General features: G+C 53.8%; 11 protein-coding genes across 11 annotated transcripts; 7 read left to right on the top strand and 4 right to left on the bottom strand.

Annotated features, from left to right (window-relative positions):
• Positions 1-1,160: 1,160 nt before the first annotated feature.
• On the bottom strand, positions 1,161-2,713 carry CCM_04555 (uncharacterized protein; the record flags this gene model as incomplete). The annotated part of the gene is given in 5 exon segments (XM_006669703.1): positions 1,161-1,218; positions 1,285-1,629; positions 2,005-2,237; positions 2,257-2,500; positions 2,547-2,713. 5 exon segments carry the CDS (start codon positions 2,711-2,713, stop codon positions 1,161-1,163), a joined length of 1,047 nt encoding a protein of 348 aa, XP_006669766.1.
• An 825-nt stretch (positions 2,714-3,538) lies between these two features.
• Positions 3,539-5,815, bottom strand: CCM_04556 (uncharacterized protein; the record flags this gene model as incomplete). Its single annotated transcript, XM_006669704.1, has 5 exons — positions 3,539-4,085; positions 4,365-4,547; positions 4,720-4,997; positions 5,068-5,136; positions 5,660-5,815. The coding sequence occupies 5 exons, from the start codon at positions 5,813-5,815 to the stop codon at positions 3,539-3,541; spliced, it is 1,233 nt and encodes a 410-aa protein (XP_006669767.1).
• Positions 5,816-7,653: 1,838 nt separating this feature from the next.
• Positions 7,654-8,444, top strand: CCM_04557 (uncharacterized protein; the record flags this gene model as incomplete). The annotated part of the gene is made up of 3 exons (XM_006669705.1): positions 7,654-7,725; positions 7,789-8,031; positions 8,115-8,444. The coding sequence occupies 3 exons, from the start codon at positions 7,654-7,656 to the stop codon at positions 8,442-8,444; spliced, it is 645 nt and encodes a 214-aa protein (XP_006669768.1).
• A 1,061-nt stretch (positions 8,445-9,505) lies between these two features.
• On the top strand, positions 9,506-10,045 carry CCM_04558 (uncharacterized protein; the record flags this gene model as incomplete). The annotated part of the gene is made up of 2 exons (XM_006669706.1): positions 9,506-9,649; positions 9,740-10,045. The coding sequence occupies 2 exons, from the start codon at positions 9,506-9,508 to the stop codon at positions 10,043-10,045; spliced, it is 450 nt and encodes a 149-aa protein (XP_006669769.1).
• A 657-nt stretch (positions 10,046-10,702) lies between these two features.
• Positions 10,703-11,041, top strand: CCM_04559 (uncharacterized protein; the record flags this gene model as incomplete). The annotated part of the gene is made up of 1 exon (XM_006669707.1): positions 10,703-11,041. One exon carries the CDS (start codon positions 10,703-10,705, stop codon positions 11,039-11,041), a length of 339 nt encoding a protein of 112 aa, XP_006669770.1.
• An 832-nt stretch (positions 11,042-11,873) lies between these two features.
• Positions 11,874-12,555, top strand: CCM_04560 (uncharacterized protein; the record flags this gene model as incomplete). Its single annotated transcript, XM_006669708.1, has 4 exons — positions 11,874-11,948; positions 12,009-12,061; positions 12,155-12,438; positions 12,500-12,555. 4 exons carry the CDS (start codon positions 11,874-11,876, stop codon positions 12,553-12,555), a joined length of 468 nt encoding a protein of 155 aa, XP_006669771.1.
• Positions 12,556-13,307: 752 nt separating this feature from the next.
• On the top strand, positions 13,308-16,270 carry CCM_04561 (uncharacterized protein; the record flags this gene model as incomplete). The annotated part of the gene is made up of 6 exons (XM_006669709.1): positions 13,308-13,778; positions 13,852-13,961; positions 14,930-15,192; positions 15,245-15,717; positions 15,769-16,185; positions 16,235-16,270. The coding sequence occupies 6 exons, from the start codon at positions 13,308-13,310 to the stop codon at positions 16,268-16,270; spliced, it is 1,770 nt and encodes a 589-aa protein (XP_006669772.1).
• Positions 16,271-17,076: 806 nt separating this feature from the next.
• On the top strand, positions 17,077-18,961 carry CCM_04562 (heat shock protein 60 (Antigen HIS-62); the record flags this gene model as incomplete). Its single annotated transcript, XM_006669710.1, has 3 exons — positions 17,077-17,184; positions 17,245-17,386; positions 17,442-18,961. 3 exons carry the CDS (start codon positions 17,077-17,079, stop codon positions 18,959-18,961), a joined length of 1,770 nt encoding a protein of 589 aa, XP_006669773.1.
• Positions 18,962-20,027: 1,066 nt separating this feature from the next.
• On the top strand, positions 20,028-20,980 carry CCM_04563 (cofilin, putative; the record flags this gene model as incomplete). Its single annotated transcript, XM_006669711.1, has 5 exons — positions 20,028-20,030; positions 20,382-20,519; positions 20,601-20,674; positions 20,730-20,778; positions 20,840-20,980. 5 exons carry the CDS (start codon positions 20,028-20,030, stop codon positions 20,978-20,980), a joined length of 405 nt encoding a protein of 134 aa, XP_006669774.1.
• Positions 20,981-21,368: 388 nt separating this feature from the next.
• Positions 21,369-22,090, bottom strand: CCM_04564 (Ubiquitin supergroup; the record flags this gene model as incomplete). The annotated part of the gene is made up of 2 exons (XM_006669712.1): positions 21,369-21,911; positions 21,980-22,090. 2 exons carry the CDS (start codon positions 22,088-22,090, stop codon positions 21,369-21,371), a joined length of 654 nt encoding a protein of 217 aa, XP_006669775.1.
• Positions 22,091-22,483: 393 nt separating this feature from the next.
• Positions 22,484-24,015, bottom strand: CCM_04565 (Fungal transcriptional regulatory protein; the record flags this gene model as incomplete). The annotated part of the gene is made up of 4 exons (XM_006669713.1): positions 22,484-23,131; positions 23,190-23,278; positions 23,454-23,889; positions 23,959-24,015. 4 exons carry the CDS (start codon positions 24,013-24,015, stop codon positions 22,484-22,486), a joined length of 1,230 nt encoding a protein of 409 aa, XP_006669776.1.
• Positions 24,016-25,140: the final 1,125 nt, after the last annotated feature.

A 25,140-nucleotide genomic window follows, 5' to 3' on the forward strand; every position in this document is an offset into this window, starting at 1 on the left:
GTGAACTACTGGGGACCTAATCCTACTACCTTGCGGTGCGGAGGTCATCGGTATCCCTGTGTATGCAAAACGAAAATCATACCCCTAGACCATTAGCCCGAGCTTATATAAGGTTCAGATTATGTACGTATATAATGGACTTCACGCTCGCAGACCGCTTGGCCCACGCGCCCGTTGGCGTCGGTGTGGCCTACCCGGCACATTTTTTCCAATAAAGAAATGCTACTACTCCCATGCCTGTGGGCGATATGGGTGATAAAAATGCCTCAGTCAGTAAATTTCTCTATTCTACGTATACCGGGTAAGTTAAGCGAGGTTACGTCTCTATCGGTAGTAATGTGTGGTGATGATCGAAAACTTGGGACAGTCACTAACATGGGTGTATTACAGGACTTACTTCTCAAGCATATTTGCTGACACACACCGAGAATAACAACAGAACAAAAAAAAAAGCTGAAATACGGCCAGTAACCATGTTAAACACATACTTCTAGAAACTACGACACAGAATTAAGGCGTGGCGCCGTAACGAGACCAATGAACCGTGACAAAAAATTTCCACCCTACAACATTCTCCCGCGGCCATGGTCGGCGTGCCGCTGGGTCGGCACATGTGTCCTTTATCTTCAAATCGATGCAAGTCGCCATAAAAAGCTCATTATGAAAGTCATTGCGAGATGCCTGAATGGCGCAAGGGGCTTTTCTGCTATCTTGTCGCGCAGCTGGCCTCGTGGACAATGGAGGTCGAGACCATCCGTCAGGGTCGCCAGAAAGCACATCAGACGTGGCCAAAATGGCGACACATTACCTCGAAAAGGTGACCGAAGCTGACAATCGCATACACATTCACCATGATTTAATGATCCAGAGACTTTTTGAGGTCAAGTGCTAGTTCTGATGCTGATGCTGAGCTCTAGCGGACTCTTCCTCCAATACCCAATATTTTCTCAGCCTCATCCAATCTTTCTTCTCCCGTAAAACCATTCCAGTATCTCGATGCCCACGACCCAGTATGTAGCAAAGCAAAATAGAGCATCGTATTTCATTCTTAGTCGTTTCCGTAACTCGTAGCATATCCCATTATCCGTCCAATGGTCGGTGCCATCTACGACTGCGCGCGTCGTTGCATCACGACAAGACCACCGGCCAGGGCGCGCGACTTAGGATTCGCCAAGCAGGAACGCCGCTTTCCTCCAGTCCCGAATTTCAGAGGCAGGCCTTCCAACAGGACATAAATTTAGCATCTACAAAACAATAGGGTATAGGCGCCGGGGCAGCACTTACTCGCTCTTGATGCGCTTGGAAGGGGTAGTCGTGGCGCCCTCCTCGTCCTCAACCTTGAGGTCGCGACCGAGATCGTCTGCGTCGTCGTCAACGGCGCCCTTTCGTTTGCGGCCCGACGCCGGGGTCTTGCGCGGCGTAGCCTTGCGCGGAGTGGAGGCCTTGGAGCCATCGCCAGAGGCGGCAGAGCCGTCGAGAGCAGAAGTATCGCGAGTCTTGCGGAGCTTCTGGATGTGTTGACTAGACAGGAGAGCGGTGGTTAGCTTGGAGGGAAGCGGCGTCATGTACAGCACGGTAGAGCAATGCAGAGCAAAGACAACGGGATATTGGGGGTGGCAGAGTACTTGACTGCATGAAATGTGTAGTTGAAGCCCAAGTCGCTCATCCGCTGCACGATTGCAGTGACTTTCTCCTTGTTTGGTCTGAACTCCTCAATCATGGCCAAGAGCAGAGCCTCATGAGAACTGGCGTTCCAGCCACGAGCGGGTTGCTCAGACATGACGAAGAAGCGGTGGTTTGGGTAACGAGGAGATTGTAGGGCAAGGGAATAGACGGAAGGTTGGTGTTGAGGATCGCGAGACGAGCGTGATGGAACAGTGAAAAGGTGCAGTGGTAGGAAGTGGGGAGAAGGTGAGTGCAGAGAGAAGGGTATAGGAAACTTGAGTGGATAAGGGAAACAGGAAATGGAGATTGGTGCGTTGCCATTGGCAGGAAGTGTCATACCGGAAGGCATTTTCTGTAAACTCGTAACCCCTGTTCTTCATCTCGTCCAGGACCTTGGCCATGTTATTGGCGTTCAGGTCGCAGTGTTTGACTATGCAGATGAGCATGGCCTCGTGGGCTGAGGCGTCCCATTTCATCTGGGTCCGGGCCATGACGACAGCTACGTCTGGGTCGAGTAAAGTAGAGGCAAAGAGGAGAAGGGGAGACGATCGCAGAGGCGAGAGAGGCTTCCGCTGGTTGAATGATGTTTACGGGAAAGAAGAAGAGCCAGAGAGCGCGAGGATGGCGGCACGGGAAGATGAAGGGATCAAAGGGAGCAGGGAAGCCTGGGTTCGCAGGCGAGAGGGGTGCGGTGGCAGAAGCAGCCGCTGAATTCACCGCCTCTTGGAGAAAGCAGGCGCCAAATAGACAGCCGCATGAGGCAAACAGGGTGAAGATTGGCAGAAATAGAGCAAGGTGTGTGTGTGAATCGGAAAGAAGAGCATCCAACAGAAGCCTATGGCAATCAATGGATGAATGGAAACTGCTGAGAAATGGCTTACCGGACAGACTCCCAGGACTGATCGTGGCCTTGGGCCTTGAGATAGTCCTCGACGGCACTCTTGGCCTGGGCGCTCAGAGCGCCGCCGTTGCTGGCGACTTGGAAAAGGGCGAGGGACAGCTCCATGAGGAAGTCTGCATTCTCCCAGCTGCCGGCCTGCTTGGGCATGATGGCGATTTGGGACGGGGTAATGTGAGATGCTGTGGATAGAAACGAGACGATGGGAACAAAGATCGTAGCGTAGAGGCAAGGGGGAAGAAAGGATCGAAACTTGGAGTTCTCTTGTTGTTATGAAGTTGTTGAATTGAGGCGTTTGTAATGTGCAAACGCCGAGTGGCGCCGGAGCAATGGTGTTCTGTTTGCAAGGCAAAACAAAACAACACTTGCTGCAACTTGGCAATTCACTTTCGCAGATCAACTTCGGCTGCAGACGGCACAACGTCTTGACAAATGGCCTGTTACTGGACTTGAAGACCCAGCTCTAGACCAAGTAGCAGAGGCAAGATAGATACTGACGAATCTGGTCAATCACCCCGGCCATGGACAACATGTTGCAACTCATTGTGTGTATTCATTTTCCCAGAACAGGTCCTGTATACCAAAGTCTAGGACAAGAAAACAACGACAAAAAAACAGAAAACATCCTCGTCCTCCATTGACCAGACAGAGCTACTAGCAGCATTTTGCGATCCTAAATTTCTAATGTATAGACAGAGAATTGGAAAGAAGGGGTGGGTAGGAAATGCGTTGCGCCTGGCTGTCAAAATACAGCCCCCGCAATATTTGCGAAATGGAAGAGCGCCGTGTATACCCCAAGAACAAGGAAAAGCAGTAACCCAAAACGCCGATAAGACCCAAACCATTGCTCGTATTCTCGTTGCATGTTATCGCGATGCAAGATGGGGGGGCCTAGGGATCGCCATAGCCAAACCTAATGTGGTACCAATTGTCAACATGAGAACAAGAGAAACCGGGGGTGACACAAGTGTCTGCTTACTCTGGGTAGTCGCTGGCCGTGGTGCCGTTGTGCGCGGCCAGCGCCAGCACAGCCTCGTCGTCGAGGGCCGACTCGTGGTCCATGGCGTCGGCGTCGAGTCTTTGCCGCTTCGACGGGTGGTGCTCGTCCGTGGCATCGGCCCCGTGTTCCACCGCTCCGCTCGAAAAGGGAGCGCCGGCCGAGGCGGCGAGAGCTTGCTCATCCTCCATGGCGAGCTGCTGCTGCTCGGGGTCGCCACCGCTGCCGCCCGTCTCCATGGCCTGCGGCTGCGCGTGTGGCGGGTTGCTGTTGTTGCTGTGCGCTGGGCCGACGCCGGGCGATATGCTCATGCTGGGATCGAGCGGCGTGGCGCTACCGCCCGGCGTGGAGGCCGGGCCCGCCTCGCCGACATCCCCCTCGGACTTTCGGGGCCGGCCACGTCCTGGACCGGGGCGGCGGGTGATCGGATTCAAGCTAGGGTCGACCTTGCGCAGAGCCAGGTCCGCCGGGGGCGGCGCGGCCTCGATTTTGTTGGTGGCACGGCGCAGACCTTGAAAGTGTTGCCTGGGACGGGAGGGTTTTAGTGACGGCTGGTTTGAATCAAGATGAGGCGCTATTGGTTTGAGGTTGCATTGCATATATGGCTTGCGGTGGTGGCCATGTGGTGGAAAGCGAGATGTGTGTCAAGGTGAGGGGGGGGGGGAGGGGAACCTGACGAGTTGAAGCAGCAATTGTGTGTATAGAACTAACGAGGAGAAGGATGAGATTGGGATAAATGGAAAGTGGCGAGTTTGATAAACAAGTCCAAGGATGTAAGCCAAGGTGAGATGGGATTCTACATACCGGCATCCCTCGTTTGTGAAGCCGTAGCCCATGCTACGCATGTAGTTGCCAATCATGGTCCATTCGGCACCGCTTATTACGCCAATGTTCTTGACGGTCAAAATAGTAAAGAACAGGTCCTTGTCGGCGCGGTCATTCCAGTTCTTGTTATTCATAGCCATCACGAGAGAGAGTGGAAGAGGGCTGAGCGGCCGGGCTCAGTGGGTCAGGTCAGATGGACCTTTGGGGCCAGCGTCGCGCAGAGGAGAAAGCACGGCGCAAAAAAAGAGAGGGAGGGGGAGAGAAGGCGGACGACGAGGCTTCTTTTTTGCCCCAAAAGCGTGGTGCGGCGCGCCCTAGGTGGGTGGTCGGTCACTGGTGAAGTGACTTGAACTTGATGACTGACTTGGCGGGAATGTCTCGTGGGTGTGGGCAGGCGAGGAGGTAGCTGACCAGGTAGAGTCTGTTAAGGAGCAGCGGCTGGGTGCGAGGGAAAATTGGTAGTGCGTGACACGAGGGCCAAGGTGTTTTTTGTCCCCCTCTCGCCTGGCCCTTTTTTTCTTCCTTTTTTTTTGGGGGCTGGGCTGGGCTGGGCGACGACGGAACTGCCTGCAGCGCCTGCAGTGCCACGGGCGCGCGGGTGGGCAAGGATTTCTGGAAGAGAGAGAGGAGAGCGGATCCGGGACGACTGGCCCGTGCGTGGGCCGTAACAGGAGGTACGTACCGGCGACGGGTAGGTAGGCTCAGTGATGGTTGCGTTACCAGGCGAGGCTGCGGCCTGGGGGCGGCAGACCTTGGACGGGCTGATGAGGGGTTGGTAAAAGGAACGGGCAGAGTACGGCATTTGTTTTTACTTGATTTTGAAAGTAGAATTTTTTTTGGCCAAGATTCTGGTGTTGTTCAAATGTTATGCTGGTTTGTACACGGATGATGCTCTGGCATAGCCGGGATTCAGACGCGGTTTAGCCGGCCACCTATGAGCCGGCATCGAACACAAGTACCCATCTCTGTACGCGGCGTTTGTGCAAGCTTGTGCAGCTTGGGCGGTTCGTGCTCCCTGTAATTTGTACAGCCCTGCTGCAAGTGCGACGACGACGAGTCAACGAGAGAGAAGCTTTCATTAGGCAGTACGAGGTCTCGCCAATTTTTGTTCATTCTCCTTTCGTCCACGATGGAATGCGTCATTCACCAACGTAATCACACACTGGGTGGAAAATGGAACGAGTAGCAAAACTCTGCGATGTGGAAAGGCAAGGCGTGTGATGTGATATGAGTTGACGAGGCAGCGCCGCGTGCAGAGCAACCAAGGTACCTACCATATCTGGCGCTGTCTCGCTCGCCGCGCAGCCTGCCCGAAGCGGCCTAGCACCATCACGTGTGTTCGTGGCAACCTGGCGGTGGACTCGGACACTGGAGGGGTCGTAGGAGTGCGCGCCCCGTCGCGTCTCCCGAGTGTTGGCGGACGAGCCCATCCTCGCCGCGGATCACCTCTGGAGAGTATCTGCGACCATGAATATGGTCAAAAGCGTCGTCAATGCGTCCAAAATGGCGTTCCCATACGCAGACGCATTTTCCTCGTCTTTTTTGGCCTCGTGGATGATGTTGAACAGCAAATCTCGACGAGCAAAAAACTGGTGATGCTCTCTTCTTTTTTTTTTGGGTACCCCTCTTTTCAATGACCAGGCAGGCTGAGCTTCTTGCTTGCGCATCAACCGACCTACCCATGGGTCCGCCACACTAGGAGAAACCACACACCACCACCACCATGAGAAATGAGTGACGAAGGGAAACAGAAAAAAGGAGGAATGAATTGGGCACCAGGAAGATGACGGCAAGCACTTGCGAACATGTTCCCCCCCCCGGGAACTAACAGCTGCCTTTCTGGAACTCGACAAGACCAACGGTTCTTCTTTATCAGATCTCCTCCGGGGCTTCTATTCTACGATAGATCTTGTGGGAAAGTCACCAACGCAGCATTTTCTGGCGGGCGAGGTACAAAGAAAGCTGTTGGGGGGGCCATGTCTGGCGCCCGGAATGGACGGGTGCGGTTGCCGCACGCCCTCCCCACTGTGGTTTCCTAGGTCCGATTCGATGGGTCTTTGAATGAGTCACACTGGGTTTCAGGACCAGGAATATGGGAAGCGAATAAGTATGTAGCTACGGAGGACAAGGGGTAAAAATAAAATAAAGTGCAGCAAAAGCTCTTCGCTTTGGCGGTGGGCGCAAGGCCACGACGAGGGATTGCGACGCCGGATGATTGTACAAATTACCGTTCAACGAGATGGTACGTGTTACGCGGCCAATTGAGAAACGGCTGTTCTCCAAGCAAGCTTTGACGTTTGAGTTTGTAGTTGTTGAGCATGTGCTTGATGATGCCGTCTCTCGTCTCTCAACCACTTTACGCGGTGGAGCGAAAGAAGACGAGTTTCTGGGGGAGTTTATTTAATAATGTTAAAGTGTTCTGTTAACTAGCGGCAACAACGCAACAGCAGCGCATTTCTCAGCAGCCCGTGGGGCGCCGCTCTTCTGCCGCTAGTGACACCAGGCCAGGCAACAACGCCCCAGGAGTGGACGCCCGGAGTGTCGACTCCCCGCTCTCTTCCTCTTTATTACACGCCCTTTTGCTTTTGCTCTCTCTCTTCACACCACCCACCACCATCAACCAAAACCACTGACAACTACCAGGTAATCCATGTCATTATAATTTAGGGCGTGTCCATCTCAAAGCCTCAAAACCCAAATTCCCACCTGCACTAGTCCCTGCCATCCTTGCCTCCCATGCCATGCGAGACGACACCCCGGCCCACCAGCCTTGTAGTACGCCGTGTTCCTATATAAGTGCTTCGGCTGGCCTTGGTGCCTTGCCGCCTCTCGATGCTCTCTCTCTCTCTCTTCTCTTCCCCTTTCCCCCGTGCCTGACCGTCATACTTGAATCATTCATCTCTCCTCCAATGCCCCGACTTTTGTAGCTTTCATTCTACCGTCGATCCAAGACTCATCACTTGGTCGCCTCGGCCCAATCCCATCATCCTCCACCTCAACCAGACCTGCATTCACGCCCTCCTCCACCACTGTCTCCCTTGGCAACACTCTGTACGCCTCGTTCACGCAACATTGAGTCTCTCGGATACGAGCTAGTCTTACATTTCTCCCGCCTGTTCTTGTCTCATGAACTCGAGTGCCTGACCGGGCCCCAGCACCGCCTTCTTGACCACTGCGCCTCGATCCCATATCAACCTCAGCTCGCCCAACTTCAGACCTGCTTCTCCTTGCTTTGTACTCATACGCCCACCATACTCTTGCACCAACCATGACCTCCAACGCGGACAACGCCATGGCGAGATTCCTCTTTGCCATTCTCAAGCAAAAGAATCTCAAGGATGTGAGTTCCTTCCAACCCTCCGCGTCCTCGCCTCCTTCACCCTGCTAACTCTTCTTCCCCCAGATTGACTGGACCCAAGTCGCCAACGATCCCGTCCTGCTGCAGCCCATTACGAATGGTCATGCCGCCAGGATGAGATACTCACGCTTCCGTTCCACCATCACCGGCCACGAGCCCAACAAGAGACGCAGCTCCGGCGAAAAGTCGGGCAAGGTCTCCAAGTCGTCGTCCCGCCGCGAATCACAAGCCAAAAAGGACAGCATTGTCAAGTCCGAGTCCAGCATCAGCTTGGCCTCGTATCCTCAGGTATGTTTGGGCGAGCCCGCCGCCGCCCCCGCCGCGGTCCTCGTGAAGCACACCGTTGGCCAACACTCGTCCCTGTTTTGCAGTTCACCCCAGACGTCTCCCCCTACATGGGCGACCTCGGCGACGACTTTGACAACCCCCGATTCATGACGCCCTGCAGCGACGATATGACGCAGCCGCTCTCCCTCCACCCCTCGGCGATCCACCAGATCCCCCAGCACTCCGGAAGCGGCCTCGACGCGAGTCCCGTGTTTCTGAAGCAGGAGCCCGGCCTCGAGAGCTCGCCCGATTTCTCCGCCTTTGAAGCCGCCATCGACATGGGCAACTTCGATCCCGGCGCCGCCTTTGATCAGCACGACCTGAGCGCCACACAGACGCTCTGGAACGACCAGTTCCAGGACGGACACTTTTAATGATACCCCAGGACACCCCTCCCTTCGATTACATATAATGCGATGAGGTGAAGCGATGACACTTCTCTCACTACGACCCCACCAAACCAAAGAGGAACGAGCTACGGAGATTTGATGTAATATAAAAGAGGGAAACCTTTGCTGGCTTGCTGCTGCTGTTGCTTTACACAGACGTTGGTTGCTTCTCTTCAGGCTATTTCTCTTGTTACGACCTAATGACAAAAAACCACAAAAAACATGCACCGATGCTGTGTGCTTCCCGCCCTGCCAGGCTGCTGCTCGTCTCCGTCAGATGCCCAGCCAGGCTGCTGCCCATCTACGTTAGATGCCCAGCCAGCACCGGGGTCGCACTCTCATCTTTTTTGCTGAGCGGCGTTGTTTATTCATGGAAAAAAATCTGGCGTTTTTTTAGGATTGCGCTCTTTCTTATTGGCCCGAGCAGGAAACAAAAGAAATGTACAATATTCAGTCTTTCATCCTTCTCTTTTCTACTGCAATGACACCAGTACTTTCGATAACTACACTGAAACTTGGCAAGTGAATTCCTAGATTTTAAGCTACATAAACATATGGTAGTATTGCAAGTACAAACAGTAGAAAACTCGCGAATAGAAAATCCTGCATTCTAGGCTACCTTCCGCCTCGTGGCCGGCGGGTTGTAACTTGCCTGCCGCTGCTAAGAAATGCACCTCACTTTCGGTTCATTCACTCACCACTTAGCACGGCACTTTAATCCGCTGACGAGTTCACTTCTTTTATTCGTTTCTCTTGCAAGAAAGCCTTAGCACACCTTTTCTCCCCTTGCCCCCTTTACTTCCTAAATCTTTTCTTCTTCTTTCTTCTTCTTTTCCTTTCGCATCACCACACACACTGCAACACATTTCCATTATTCTTTACAACAAACTCTCGAACCACTCAATCAAACCGCATCTCTCTATCCCTCTTTACCTGAATCTCCCGCAATCTCGACTCAAGTAAGCTCCCCGAATTCGACCATCCCTTTCCGTCCCCCAACATCTCCCCCCCAAGCCTGCTACACTCCGCTTACACCGATAGCAGCCATGGCCGAGGACGGCAAGCCGGGCCCTACCGCCTCCGAGGCCATCTTTTTCTTCAACATTATCCAGCATATGAAGAACAAGGGAGATATTGACTGGGACGCTGTCGCCGAGACTACCGGTTTCAAGAATGCCAGCGTTGCCAAGGTACGTCTTCGCCTTGCCCATCCTTGCCCAGCTAGGCTCCCAGTCCCCCAACTTCTTTGTCGACCCAGCTGACACAAGATGTTCTACTAGGTCCGCTTCGGACAGATCAAGAGAAAGTACGGCTTCGACGGCGAGAGCCCGACCAAGAAGGCCGGCAAGGCCGCGCAGCAGCCCGGCGACCTGCCCGCGACGCCCACCAAAGTCACCAAGCCCCGCAAGGCGCCTGCCAGTGGTGGCCGCGGCCGCAAGACCAAGAAGGACCCCGAGGAGGAAGACTACAATGAGGTGCTCCGCGCGATCAAGGAGAAGAGCGTGACGCCCGTTGTCAAGGAGGAGGGGGGCGACTGGTCCAACATCAAGAGCGAAACGCCGACGGAAGAATTTTCCCTTTTTTGAGGAGACGAGTGGTCTGGATGCTACTACCGCCGTGTCTTGGGCGTCATCTTTCTTGCTGCCAAGTTGGCGCTCCTGGATTAGATGGGGACGCCTCAGCCAAGACAAACTATGATTTGGATCATCACGATGCTATTTTGCTACGCATTGCTTGGAGTTTGACTCGATTTTGAGAATTTTATACTTTTGCTATGATAGCAGTAACGGTAGACGACATAAATGATTATAAGGAGAAACAAACCACGTCCGGTAGTGCTGCTGTTTGTAAAGGTGACCTGCATGCGATAGACGCATGTAAGCCAGGATCGGCCAGTAGACAGACCTTTGCAGCGTACCAAATGTCCGAGAATTTAGTGCTGAGAATAATTGCACTTGCAGCTCTGTTCCCTGGAGCGCCTATGTAACGACAAACTTTGTGCATTTTTCCTGGCACGTCCTCTCCGACTTGCCACCTTCACTTACACCAGCCCACCCACACCATTCACATACACCTCAGCCGCCCTCCATTCAACTCTTCCATCTGCAACATCTAATTGTTTTCTACCTATCCTATCTCCAGTAAGTTCCATCTACTCATTGATTACCAGAGCCCAACAACCAAGTCAGGCTAACCCCAACTCTGTCCTTCCCAGAATATCTTTGCCCCCTCTCAGGAACATCATGGCCAACGAGGAAAAAATGGTTCTCACAGATGGCGAAATGCGCATCCTCAAGGCCATCTTTGCCAACCTAAACTCCAAGCCCGACGTTGACTGGGACACGGCCGCCGTCGACGCCTCGCTCGGCAACGCCAAGTCCATCAAGGAGCGTTACCGCCAAATGTGCGTCCGCCTCGGCTGGAACAAGCCACGCCCTAGCGGTGGCGGCAGTGCTCCAGTTACCCCGATAAAAACGAAGAAGACGGCCAGTCCGTGCAAGGTTGTAAAGAGAAGCGGTGGAGGTCGGAAGAGGAAGCAGCCAGAGGAGGAGGAGGAGGAGGAAGCGGAGGAGGAGGAGTAGAGGCCGGCTGTGGCCGCTGCTGGGCGTGGTGGGCCGAACGACGAGTTTTAAGTCGATTGAATCACAATGGGGGTTTTTTGGGGCAAGCGAACGGGAATGGAATGGGAGGGTGGGAGTTATTTGGATGATTTTGCTACTTCACAAGAGAGGGTTTCGGACACTGGGAACGTTGTAGAGCACGTGGGGGTATTTTTGAGTAGACAGGGACGAGGGGAAATGACCAAGACAGAGATTCACGGCCAAGACAGAAACTTTAGTAAAGGCGAGGAGGCGTAGTAACTGTCGACCTGATATCTTCGGAAAAAAAAAAGCAAACCAGAGTGAAGAAGAGGAAGAAGAAGGATAGAGCAAGGAAAAAAGACAAAGTGACCAAGAAAGACAAAGTACAGAAGAAAACACAGTCACTTAAAAAAACATAGCAAAGAAGAAAGACAGAAGACAAAAGAAAGAAAGAAGAAAGTAGACACCATCATGTGTAGGTATCTACGTCCGTTGCTCCGGAGGGAGCTGCGTGCTCCGCCCTTCACTTTCACTTTCACCTTTACTTTCACCTCTACTTTCACTTTGTCGCGTTTCACACCAAAAAGCTTCCCGCCTCGTGTTTATCACTTTATTCTGCGTCACACACCGCCTCAAGCCTGCCGTTCTCCGAATCCGCGACTGCCTCCCTCGCCCACTCTGCTTGCTGCCTCTCACATTCTCTGCTACAACAGCCTGCGCCATACATTTGCCTTGAGCTCTTCTCGCCACATTTTTCCGACATTTCTTCCTTTTCTTCCATCATCATTAAACTCTTCCAGCAAGAACAGTTCCTACCATCGCAACCGCCACCATGTCCAGCAAGATTGATGCCAAGGAAAACGTCCGTTTCCTCGTTTCATGCATCGGCCATAGCAGCAATGGAAAGGTGTGTGTGTCCTGCTTTGGAGTCCATCCCCAGTTTCCTTGATGCTAACTCGCTACCTAGATCAACTTTGATCTCGTTGCCAAGGAGTGCGAAATCGTCTCCAGGGGCGCTGCGTAAGTCCCCCCATCTTCTTCAACTTCCACAGCCCGCCATTTCGCTCGATTTCCCGCCACAAGACGTGAAGCCTAACGGAAAGTTTGTACCAGAGCCAAGCGATATGAGCGTCTTCTCAAGTCCTTTGATGTCGTGCCCGGCGGCAAGCCAACCACCACCACCACCACCACCGACGCTCCCGACGTCGATGAGGAGCCCGCCAAGCCCGCGGCCAACAAGCGCAAGGCACGCGCTGCCCCTTCTGCGCGCAAGGCACCTGCCGTGAAGAAGGCCAAGGTCGCCGCCCCATCCCGTAGCAAGAAGACCAAGGCCACGGTCAAGGAGGAAGACGAGGCAGAGCCGGATATCAAGGCCGAGTCCGAGTCTTCCCTTTCCGGTACTACTCACTAGGGCAAACACACTACACCAATCTGTCCGTGCTAACAGTAGTCGTCCAGATGCCCCGGAGGAACTGAATGGCAATGCCAACGCCGGGGAAGAAGATGAAGTCTAAGTAAACCAACTCGAGATTGAGAGAGAATCTCTGAGAGAGAGTCGGCAGCAGCCGCCATCGCCAAACTGCTCAAGCTCTGACACGGAGCTACTGGGAACAAGGGAATTTTTGGCAATGGTTTTTTGTCAGGTAGTTACGGGAATAATTAGAATCTGGAACTTGATTTCGCGCCAGGGGCAGTCATAATTTTTCGGCCTTTTGTTTTACTTCGTGGGTTATGCTCGCAAGGCAAAGGAGCAAGTTTTATTAAAAAGCCAAGTACTACATGCAATTTACGACTCGCCTTTTTGGTAGTCGAGATGAATGTCACGGGGTTTGGTTTACCACCACTATTCCACACTGCGAAAAGTATCAACTAAAGATGCTATATAAACAGCGAATTGAAACAAGAAGCCGCCTACAAATGGACGAGCCTCATTGAAGCCGCCATTCAATGGAAAGGTGCCTGCAGGACTTGCTGGGTCCGTCGGCCCCATCCGGCGCCAGTCACTTTATGAATAGCGCCGGCGAGAGGGGGGACAATAGGATGCTGGAGTCGGTGTCCCTTGCATGGGGTGGTAAACGCGATCAATAGTATTGTTGTCCTTTTTTTTCGTGAGATTTTCAAGACTTGTGACGAAAAGAAGCGGTAAAGAGGACATATACAAGATCATGTTCCCCCGGCCTGCGATGGCGAGAGCTTCTTCTTTTTCTGGCATCTTCAAACCCTTCAGTGCTTCTTTGTCAAGACGACATTCTCCTACTCTGACAGTATGGCCCTTTTTGCGGACTACCACGATGGCTTCGTGCTGCCCAACGCGCGCTTCAACCCCACGGCGACGAGCGGCTCAGGCCTGCTTACACCCCCCGAGTCGCCCAAGTCTGGCTACGCGGAGCTGCCGACCTCTACACACTGTCATGCGCCTGTCACCGATGAGCATCACGAGTTGCCGCCGAGCTATCGCAGGGGACGCCCGGAGCCGGAGAAGCAGAGTGTGCAGCCTGACCTGTCGGGCGTCTCAGAGACCATTTACACCATCATCGAGCAGGTCATTGAGCAAAAGCTGGCGGAAGCCATGGGACCTCTACGACTAAATATCCGGCGGTTGGACTCCGAGAATACCGATCTCCAGACACAAAACGACCGACTCGAGCAGCAACTACATGCTCTTCAAAACATCTCGGTCACTGCCTCCAACAATCTCGAACTGCTTTCTTCCATTTCCAGTCAACTTTCGCACACAGTCAATGCCCGACAGAGGTCGAATTCTTGCCAAGTCCCACAACCTTTCTCGGGAGCTTCTCCATCCCCCTCAGCGTGGCAACAGCAGGAGCGGCATTGCAGTATCCAACCGCAATTTTGCTTCGAGTCTCGAAGCCCGAAAAGACATCGCCCGTCGAACATTAAATCTAGGAAGCCAAGACTGGTAAAATACATGTTGTCTAAATGGAGAACCGAGGGGGGACGAGCTTGAGATATGGGGGGGGGGGGGGTTTGTTGCTTGGGTAGCAGGCGTTATATTGGACAGGACTAACACAATCCTTTATTTTACTCGGAAGAAATCAATAATTCGGTCTACATATTGTTACTGCATTAAGTCTCCTGAAAGCACTCCCTTTCCTTGACTCCGGTGTGTGCGTCGAGCCGAAGTGGTGGACGACAACCGCTGCTTCGTTTGTGCCCTTGACCTCACCTCGTTTGCTACGAAGAACAGCGAAATCAAATTTCTAATCTCTCCCGCTCTTTTGAGAGGCGAAAGGAAGAAGCTTATCCTGTTTGTGGCAACAGACTGGCCCAGATCTGCTCCGAGTGTCCTGGATTGCCGTTTTTGTTGAAACAGATGGCAGGCTGGAGCAGATCGTCTTCCAATTTGAAGCTTATGAGAGTAAAATCATTCACGAACTTACTGGCACTTGATTACCAGCCTCCAACCTTCAACCTCCAACCTCTGCTCCACCTCTGCCAGCTGGCAACGGCCTGCCTCTGCCTGCCGGAAGATCAAACGCAGTGGCCCGAGTATTCAGGCATCTGCTTATTTTCCTGTCCATCTATCAAATCTACTATACACTTACCCCTCTTCTGGTTTATTATTCACGAACACAAATGAATATCCTGGTTGCTGTCCTTGTCGGTTAATCCACCTGCCGTTTGTCCCGCATGTTTTTCTGCGTTCGATTGCTCAAAAGAACTGATTTCTTGATTGGATCTACCCGTCGTACTTTTTGTTGCACTTTATTCATATGAAAGCTTGCAAATCGATCATCTACTCGAGTCCCTCGCGCTCATCGCTCCGTTGCCGACGATTTGTAAGTCTCCAGAGCAGAGACGGCTGTCTACACAATCGACGACCACAGACCAATTTGTTTTCAAAACCAAGGTTAATCACTGATTCAGGTCATACAGTAACCTACACACTCGCAAAACTTGCGCCATGGGTCTCACGCCCGTGAAGAAAACCCCGTCCAAGACGGGCCGGTCGCCAGCTCGCGATCGCCGTTCCCAGTCGCGGGGCTTCAAGGAAAGCGATTCCGCCAGTAATCTATTGCAAAAAACCCCAAACCACGCAAGAGACTCCTCCTTCTCTCATACGCTTCCGACGGACGAGCAAAAACGTGGCAATGGCCGAGTGGTTGGCCGTAGCCTCATCATGTGGGCTCGTGAGTCGCCTTCAACTGCCCGTGTTTTGATCAGGGGGCTAACTACGGGCAGGTCCTAGAATGGCCGAGAAGCTGCTTTTGCATCTTCACTACGAATGTACTAGACACAAGATTGTTCTGCCCTGGGATTCAATCGCACACCGTCTCCATCCTGGCTCCTCCGGGGCTGCCGTTGTCCAGCACCTTAATCGTGTCAGGAAGGAACTAATTAGAGAGGGACACCTTGTGCCTCCAGTTTGCCAAAAACCGAGTTCTGGCTCTGGTGTTGACCCTGGAATCCGCGGTTTTGTGCGCCTCGATCCGGACGGCGAAGACAAGGAGACCACGCGCCCAGTTCGCTTTGACGAAAAGTATGATGACTTGAGGTTCAACCTCCCAGACTCATTTCAGCATTCTGGCGATGAAGATGACTGCACGCCAGATTCTCCTAGCCCAGTACGCACACAGCAGTCCAGAGTCTGTAGCGGTCCGCCGAGCGTTACCGATGAGTCTGTTACCGACAGCCTCCGCCGCTTTGACCAAAGTGTAAGTGTTCCAATGCTGCCCGTACCTAATCTGCAAACTAAAGTCTGGTAGTGGTCTCCCATGAGAAGTTTCCGTTCTCCTACTCGGAAGCAGAGATCTGAAATCGACGAGCTGGATAACCCGCTCTTGACCCGGTCCTTTGACACGCTCACGTCGGTAGGCTCTGCTCCCACCTCCGCTCCGAGCACACAGAGCCTGTGGCAAGAAGCCCCATTCCCCCAATACTCCCCAATGGGCCTTTACCCATATGCAAAGCAGCATTCGGAATTCCCTTCCTCATTCTCGGGCTACATGACCTTGCCCCCAGATTACTCCATGTTTACCGCTGTCGAGCCCTTTGCTGGGTGCCAGGAGGACTCCGGGATGTCGGCCAATTGCTCGCATATCCTCGGAAATGCGAGACATGAAGAAGAATCGCTCACTATGTCAGTGGACGAACGTTTTGACGATACTTGCGAGACCAGAGATGTATGTATAGTCCCGCCTGACGAGCTAGCCATGCTAATCGGCATTACAGAGCCATGGCAACGTGGCGGTGACGCGGGATCTTTGACAAGCGCAGATCAACCGTGCTACAGTGGCGTCAAACTGACTTGCTAGTCAGAGAAAAACGTCATAATTTCGCTTGTACCATTGTGCTTCTTGTATGTGTTTTTTTTTGTATTTTTTCTTGGGCATGCCGCCCGCCCAGGCCGACGAAGGCGCGGTCTTCTTATGCTTTGATTGTATTTTGTCTTGATCAGAATTATGAAAGTTTTGATGAGTTGGCTGCTTGCGAAGGATTACAGCCCGGAACAACTATTTGGAGATTTGCGTGCGCACATGAGCTATGTAATGGTAGACCTGAGATTGCTGAGAGCTCCTCCGTAAGAGCTGGCTTAACTTGCCATTTGGGCTAGGATTAGGAGTGGCTGTACACCACACGACAATTGGGAAAACAGAGCAGATGAGAAACAGGAGGTAGCATTGCAATGATAACGAGCCTAAACAAACACACGAAGCTCTCTTTTTTTTTTGGGACCTCCTATGAGGTGAAGCTGGTGACCCGGCTTGCCGGCGACGTCTCCGATGGAAGAAGGTAGAATTAGTCTGGAGTCCTGACTAGGCCAAGTTAGGACTAGCGCAATTGGGGGACAAGACGGTGTTTTGCCGACGCTCAGTGCCAGCAACAATTTTTTGGGGCCGCAGCTGGCGAGACATCACCCTTTCTCTTCTTCTCCCCTTCTACCCCAAGTCCTTTTGCAGCTGCCGTCGCACTCCATCTCATTCCTCCCGGAGTCGTTGTACTATTCCTTGTGCCATTGTAATACTATATACCCTTTTCTTTTCTTCCCCTTCCTCCATACACACATATACAACATGCAGCGCGCACTGAGCTCCCCGGCCCGAGCTTCTGCTCTCGCCTCTGCTTCTAACAAGTTCCGAGCTGGTGCTGGCCTCGGCCAGCAGCTTCGCTTCGCTCACAAGGTTGGTGGCGCCTTGCAGATGATGAGGAGGAATTGATTGGTTACTGACACCTAGAAATAGGAGCTGAAGTTTGGTGTTGAGGGCCGTGCCGCTCTCCTGGCCGGTGTCGACACCCTCGCCAGGGCCGTTGCCACGACTCTCGGCCCCAAGGGTCGCAATGTCCTCATTGAGTCGAGCTTTGGCTCTCCCAAGATCACCAAGGGTAGGCAGAACTTCTTTTCATAGCTCAAACGAACGACTCGGCTAATATTCCATAGATGGTGTCACCGTCGCTCGCGCCATCACCCTGAAGGACAAGTTCGAGAACCTTGGTGCCAAGCTCCTCCAGGACGTCGCATCCAAGACCAATGAGGCTGCCGGTGACGGTACCACCACCGCCACCGTCCTCGCCCGTGCCATCTTCTCCGAGACCGTCAAGAACGTCGCTGCCGGTTGCAACCCCATGGATCTCCGCCGTGGTATCCAGGCTGCCGTTGAGGCCGTCGTTGAATACCTCCAGAAGAACAAGCGTGACATTACCACCAGCGAGGAGATTGCCCAGGTTGCCACTATCTCTGCCAATGGTGACCATCACGTCGGAAAGATGATTGCCAACGCCATGGAGAAGGTTGGCAAGGAGGGTGTCATTACCGTCAAGGAGGGCAAGACTCTTCATGACGAGCTCGAGGTCACCGAGGGTATGCGCTTCGACCGCGGCTTCATCTCGCCCTACTTCATTACCGATGCCAAGTCCCAGAAGATCGAGTTTGAGAACCCCCTCATCCTCCTCTCTGAGAAGAAGATCTCTGCCGTTCAGGATATTATTCCCGCTCTTGAGGTCTCTACCCAGCAGCGCCGCCCTCTTGTTATCATTGCCGAGGACATTGACGGCGAGGCCCTTGCCGTCTGCATTCTCAACAAGCTCCGTGGCCAGCTCCAGGTTGCTGCCATCAAGGCTCCCGGCTTCGGTGACAACCGCAAGTCCATCCTCGGTGACATCGGTATCCTGACCAACGCTACCGTCTTCAGCGACGAGCTTGATATCAAGCTGGAGAAGGCCACCGCCGATATGCTTGGCTCCACCGGCTCGATTACCATCACCAAGGAGGACACCATTATGCTCAATGGCGAAGGCTCCAAGGATTCTCTTGCTCAGCGCTGTGAGCAGATCCGTGGCGTCATGGCTGATCCCACCACTTCCGAGTATGAGAAGGAGAAGCTCCAGGAGCGTCTTGCCAAGCTCTCTGGTGGTGTCGCCGTCATCAAGGTTGGTGGCTCCTCCGAGGTCGAGGTTGGTGAGAAGAAGGACCGCTTTGTTGATGCTCTCAACGCCACTCGCGCTGCCGTTGAGGAGGGTATTCTGCCCGGTGGTGGTACTGCCTTGATCAAGGCCTCGAGCAACGCTCTCAAGGACCTCAAGCCTGCCAACTTTGATCAGCAGCTTGGTGTCACCATTGTTAAAAATGCCATTACCCGCCCTGCCCGCACGATCATCGAGAATGCTGGCCTAGAGGGTTCTGTCATTGTCGGCAAGCTGACTGACGAGCACGGCGCTGATTTCAACAAGGGCTTCGACTCCTCCAAGGGCGAGTACGTTGACATGATCCAGGCCGGTATTCTGGACCCCTTCAAGGTCGTTCGCACTGGTCTTATTGACGCTTCCGGCGTCGCCTCTCTGCTCGGCACTACCGAGGTCGCCATCGTCGACGCCCCTGAGGAGAAGGGTCCCGGCGGTCCTGGTGGCATGGGCGGCATGGGTGGTATGGGCGGAATGGGTGGCATGGGTGGCATGATGTAAGATGTGATATTCGAAAAGGAATCAAAATCATACGGGCGATATTGTACAAAACGGAAACAAAAATCTACTGGGCACGGATTCGGTGTTATAGAACGGATGGATCAAGTCGGGCCTTGTCTTTTTTATTTAATCTCCCCTCCATGTCGGTGGAAGTCGACGAAAGCGTCGGCAAGGCGTGATTTCGGCCACGGCTATTTGGCAAAGAGTCATTGTATAGTAGTTATGGTAGCCCTCATTGTAGAACTCAAAACATGAGCAAAAGTTATTACAAATTGTTGTGGTCGGAGCTGCTAGTGAGACATGACGGAAGCCTTGCAGGCAGCCAGATAAGGGCAGGTGACATTTAGGCAATGGTTTGGCGATGGGCATTGGCGAGTGATGCCATTGTACCAGTCCATACAGAGACTTACCTGGAAAGAAGAGGAATTGAAATAAGATTAAAATTACCTGCCCCTTTCTCTCGAAATTTCTGACTATATAAAACGTATACTATCATTGTGCCAAGTCGGAGAACACGACTCGGTCAAGAAAATTGGTAATGAGGCTCAGCAGCGCCGACGTCACTGAAAGCGTCACGTGGGGCGTCTCACGGCCAACCCCCACCAGCTCTTCTGGCAAGGGGCCGCCGACAGCTGGCCAGCTGGTGCAAGCAAATACAGCTGCCTGGTCCGCTGGCGCGCACCTCGTCCTTGTCCAGTGCTTGCTGCTGCTGCGTGCCCCTCCCATATTGCCCACCAGACCTCACACCATCCTTCAGCAAGCTGGCGCTCTCTTTCTCTCGTCACCTTTCACGTAAACACAACACCGAATTGCATCGAACAGTAAAAAAAGGACAAGTTCCGATCGCGACCTTCCCTTTTCTTGTCCTTTCACGTTGGTTTCCCCTTTCCACCTGTTGCAGCTCTTTTTCCCCATCCTACCTACCCGCCCGCCGCGGCTCGGCACACCCCGCTACGGCGGGCGAGTTCCCTGCCCAGCTATCTGCGCAATAACTGACCAAGCTCCCCTCTTCTCCAGAGCAAATAACTCCTCTTTTCCGCACGTTGACCTCAAAAACACCGCCATCATGGTACGTACAACCATGCGCCGAGGCGCGCCCGCTTCCATTGTCGCATACTCTCGAATACTGACCGTTTTTCTGACTTGCAGTCTCAATCCGGGTGCGTCCATACCTTGCCAGTGTCCTCCCCCGCCTATCCCCAAACCCCTCCACCGACCTGTCGTTGCCCCCCGCCTCTTGCGAACGTGCGATTCTGTCCGCGGCAGAGGAAAAAAGGCGCGACAAAGCGGCGCCGAGGCGGATAATACGTATCTTCGAGATCACCACCAGAATCAAGAAAATAATAACTAACCCGACATCCCCCGGTTTCACAGAGCCATCGTTAGCCAGGAGTGCATCACCGCCTACAACGATCTGAAGCTCTCCAAGAAGCACAAGTACATCATCTACAAGCTCAGCGACGACAACAAGCAGATTGTCGTCGAGGAGGCTTCCAGCGACAAGGAGTGGGATAACTTCCGCGAGAAGCTCATCAACGCCACCTCCAAGAGCAAGACTGTTAGTTCTGTCCCCTTCGCCGAATTCTGGTCGCCACCTTGATTTGCATGCACTAACGCCATGTGTCTTTTCGCTACGTAGGGTGCTGTCGGCAAGGGTCCCCGCTATGCCGTCTACGACTTTGAGTACAGCCTTGCCACTGGTGACGGTATCCGGTAGGCTAGGACCTTGAGCATCGCAGCATGACTATCAAGCTAACCCAAGCCACAGCAACAAGATTGTCTTCATTGCCTGGTCCCCCGATGATGCCGGCATCCAGGTACGAGGCGCCCCGCTAGGAACGGCGTGATTGCCAGAATTGCAGCTAACCTCGACCGCAGCCCAAGATGATTTACGCTTCTTCCAAGGAGGCCCTGAAGCGTTCCCTCACCGGTCTTGCCAGCGAGCTCCAGGCCAACGACTCGGACGATATTGAGTACGACACCATTCTCAAGACCGTCAGCAAGGGTCTTGCCGCCTAAGTGCCTGCGCCCTCCTCATGAACTACGTTCGCGAAGAAGAAAATGACACCCACAACGACGCTCCACACGACAAAGGACGAGAATCGGGGACAAGGATGATAGGGTCGTGCTTGCTGGCATGGACCCCAAAACAAAAGATGAACTAGCAGGTTATATATCGCAGCTGTCTAGACAACAACGAACCCAAAAATCGGAATGACTGCTCCAAATCGAGTGAAGAAACTCCTATCTTACACTACAAAGCCTCCGTAGCTCCCTGAATCGACTCCTAGCTGGATACGGTCTCTTGAATTGCAGCGTAGTCTACAAGTCGTGTATTTGTTTCATGATGCCACGTTAAGTCTCTACCAGTATATACAAGCACCGCCCCTGACCCCCCTAAGCTCATCTAGGGCTTTGCTTTGTTCGACTCCCAGGCGTTCTTAAAAACCGTCGTCAGCTCCGCCGCCGTCTCCTCATCCTTGACCCTCTGCATCAGAAACCCGTTTAAGTCTGTCCAGAACTGGGGCTGTTCCACGGCCGCGGCGCCCTTTTTCGCCTTGACCGACAACCCATCATCCACCTCGAGCGCCGCCGCCGCCGCCTCCTCGGGCAGCACCGCCGCGGCACCCCCAATCACCATGAGGCTGAACACGACCGCCGTCGGCGGGTCGTCCCCGAGCACCTCGCTGAGCACCTTGCTGTCCGGCAGCGGCCGCTTGTTGTACAGAATCTTGAGCTTGTCGGCGGGGATACGCGCGCGCGCCGCGGCCGCCTGCTTGACGTCGAGCAGCGACGTGCCGAGGGCCTGGGCAGCCAGCTTAATGTCGAGCGGCGGGTTGCGCAGCGAGCGCAGCGTGACGGTGACGCTGCGCTCCTGGCCAGGCGCGGGGCCGCGGGCGCCCCCGCCAAGGGGGCGGCTCATCTCGGTGGGCATGCGCGGGAGGATGTACTGCGGACACCGGGTATTTGTTAATGTTGGTTTTCGCGTTTGGGCAAGACGGACGGGAGATGACGTACGGGAGGACGAGCGGGAAAGTTTCGGGCATCTTCGACGTGGTCCGGCGAGAGGTTGGCTGGCCGCGAGTCGAGCGACGTGAGAAACGTCCTGGCAAACGATACTTCTGTCATGGTTTTGGTTGGTTCTGATGATAATGAGGCAGGATTGGTTGGGTTTGTGCTGTGTCGGTCGGGTATTGGTTTTTGAGCAGCGTTTGTTTGCTGAGGAGACGGGCGGGGAAGAGGGTTGCGGTCGGGCCGCTGGCGGAGACTTCACGACCTTGCGTGGAGCTTCTCGGGATGAGTTAGAGGAGTCTTGCGGGATACGTGTATAATGCCGATATGCAGTCGCAGCCGTATGTACAAAGAAGTCTATATCTATCAACGGGTGCTGATCGCGCGGGCGGGAAGCTTGCCGTGCTGGAAAGAATGGTGGGGTTGACGACGCGGCACCAACCAGCTCAGCCAATCACGTGGAGTTATTGCTTTACAACCAAGAAGCTTCAGCCAAGGCTTGACCCAAGCTCACGCAACTTGAGCCAAAACAACCTCCGGGTCAGTTTTGAACTGGACATCGCAGAGGAGATCCTCAAGAAGCTCTAGTGGCCACACGGCACGAGCGTCCCTGTCAAAATCCCATCCAAAGTCTCCCAGAAAAGCGTACAGCACTGGCCGCTCACGCGCACTTGCGCACAACCACGCCGCGCTGAGATTGAGCATCATGTGCGCGGCCCCCAAGGGTCTATTCCGCTGGGCTTCGGGAACCAGGGCGAACGTGGCCCGGACCAGAGTCTCGCCGTCGGAAAGCAACGCGCTGTTGTCGGGCTCGACGGCGCGCATCATGCAGTTGAAGATGCAACTGTATGCCAGGCAAAAGCCATAGGGGCCGGTGAATTTTCTTTCTGTGCTCGGACCAGTCATGAATTTGGAGTATACAATGGACGCTGATGTTTGCAGAGCATCGTATGTTGAGGCGAGCTCAGTCATGAATGCTCCGCGATCTGCCAAGCCCTGCATGACAGTTCTCCCACGCTGCAAGAGCGCAGGTATTTGAAATAAAAGTACCAAGGTGCTAGAGCCAGGCGCCTTCTTGTTGATTGCGAGAACTCTCGATAGCGCCTCGAATTTGGTGGGCGAAAGTCGCATTTTCCTGTTGAAGAGGGATTGCACCAGCTGGAAATCGTTGTCAGTCTTCTGCTTCTCCTTCTCGGCTTGAACTATGGCCACTCACTACAGGCCCGTGCAAATACGTGTGCAAGCCTATTTCAAACTCTTCGGTAATATGAACCGATTGTCTTGCGCGCAGCATTTCAACGGCGCCTTGGCAGTGGCTTGTCAGATGCTGAAGGCCCAGTCCACTCAGATTCTACAGGCAATACTTAGCGGAAGGAATGCGTGCGAGCTCCAAGGGACCGAATACTTACTTGGCACATTGTCAACAATAGTACGGCACAAATAGTCTCTAGTGAATGGCATGTCACGGGGTCGCTTATACTTTGCGTCAATGCTCTTATGGCATCCGAGTATTTGGCGAGGCTGTCCGGCGTGACGGGACGACGCACGGCAAAGTCCCGATGGGATGCCACCAACGCCTGCGCAGCCACGTCGAGCGCTGTATTAGATCCTAGCCGTTGCGGGACATTCTCGAGAAAATCGCCGTACGTCGACGCCAGGTTGAATCTACGGTCCGAGGACGGCTGTATCATGTCCACGAAGCAGCCGACGAGCACATCCGCCTCGCTCCTCGGCCCCGGCAACAGGGGCTGGAGCGAGGAACATGGCGTAGACGCCACCGAGCCGTCACTCGAGACACCCGAATTAGGGCGTCGGGCGCATTTTTGGTCTATGAAAAGGAAGCGTCGCTGGCCGGAGCCGACGCACGCGACACCGAGGCGGGCGCATCGCGAGCATGTGGGCTTTGCGTAGTCGCACTTTTTTTTTTTTAACCATGATCAGTCAAAGGGCCAAAAAAAAGGGGGGTCACTTGTTTCCATGTGCACCTTTTGACGTCGGCGGCGGCAATTTGCACATGCGCGCCCGGACGGCACGCCGGGCATGGTGGCAGCACCTGCTGGTCTAAGTGGGCAGCTGTGTGTATATGCGCTATGGAGGTGGTATGACCATCTTGTTGCAGCAGACCGTTTGGCAGGCTGTAGGATGATATAGAAGGATCGGAAGACGGGAATAAGCCAAGTTTTTCTATTCAATTGATGAATTGATGTGTAACTTGGTTGTTGGAGCCTTGTCTATCGTCTTCCCGGACTATGTGAGAGCACCAGAGCCGGCTTATGTCAGCAAGGCACGTGATTCACAGTCACAGCACGGCGAGACCACGGACATATTGTCGCAAGTGAGAAAAAAGACAATAAGCTTGAGCATGTAATCAGTTGCTTTGAATCCTTACCCTCAGATCGACCTCGTTTCGTCATGCGTGATGCGTGATGCAAGGGAAGGGGGCACCAGTGAAGAAGAAAAAGTGATACATGGGGGCGCGCACAGGCCCACCCAGCCTCAACTGAACTGAAGCTCTCTCCTGCGCGACAGCTGTACTGAGCCAGAGATCTATCGGCCTAATGAGAAAATCAGCCAACTGAGAAGGGTCCTTTGGGTACTTTTGTTTGTTTTTCCCGCTACTCTTATTTTCCTTATATTCGTTGTCACTTATAGCAACTAGCGCCGGTTTTTTTTTTTGTATACCCCCGGCCCTTTTCACGCACAGCACTTTCCACGCTAAAACAGCGCGGAGTCAGGCCAACCCAGCCGGGTGCTGGAGCGCTGCCTTCGTCGTACCGAGTGGTACCTACGTGCCGGAGGTACCAACCACCCATTCCCAGGCCACGCGGTGACCCCCCAGCCTTTTCAATTCCGCCCGCCCGCCCACCCGCCGCCCACCATCGCACGCTGACTTCTCGCTTGTTTGCGAATCCTCCATGTGGTCGCCTTTGCATCTTCACACACGACGATACTAACTCACCAGCGCAGCGCCGTCCTTTTTCTCGCTCGAGCTCGTGCCAAAGTTGCGTAGCTCATCGATATCTAGGATTTCGGCATCACCACCCGCTTCGACGCGACAGCCCGCCCGCCCCAATTGAATCATTTCGTGCACACGACACGTCCACGCCGGCGCCGCCAACCCGCCACCTTGCAATCGAATAGCGACTTTTCATCCTTCGGAAACAATC

The sequence above is a fragment of the Cordyceps militaris genome, assembly GCF_000225605.1.
Source record: "Cordyceps militaris CM01 unplaced genomic scaffold CCM_S00003, whole genome shotgun sequence".
NCBI lineage: Eukaryota > Fungi > Ascomycota > Sordariomycetes > Hypocreales > Cordycipitaceae > Cordyceps > Cordyceps militaris.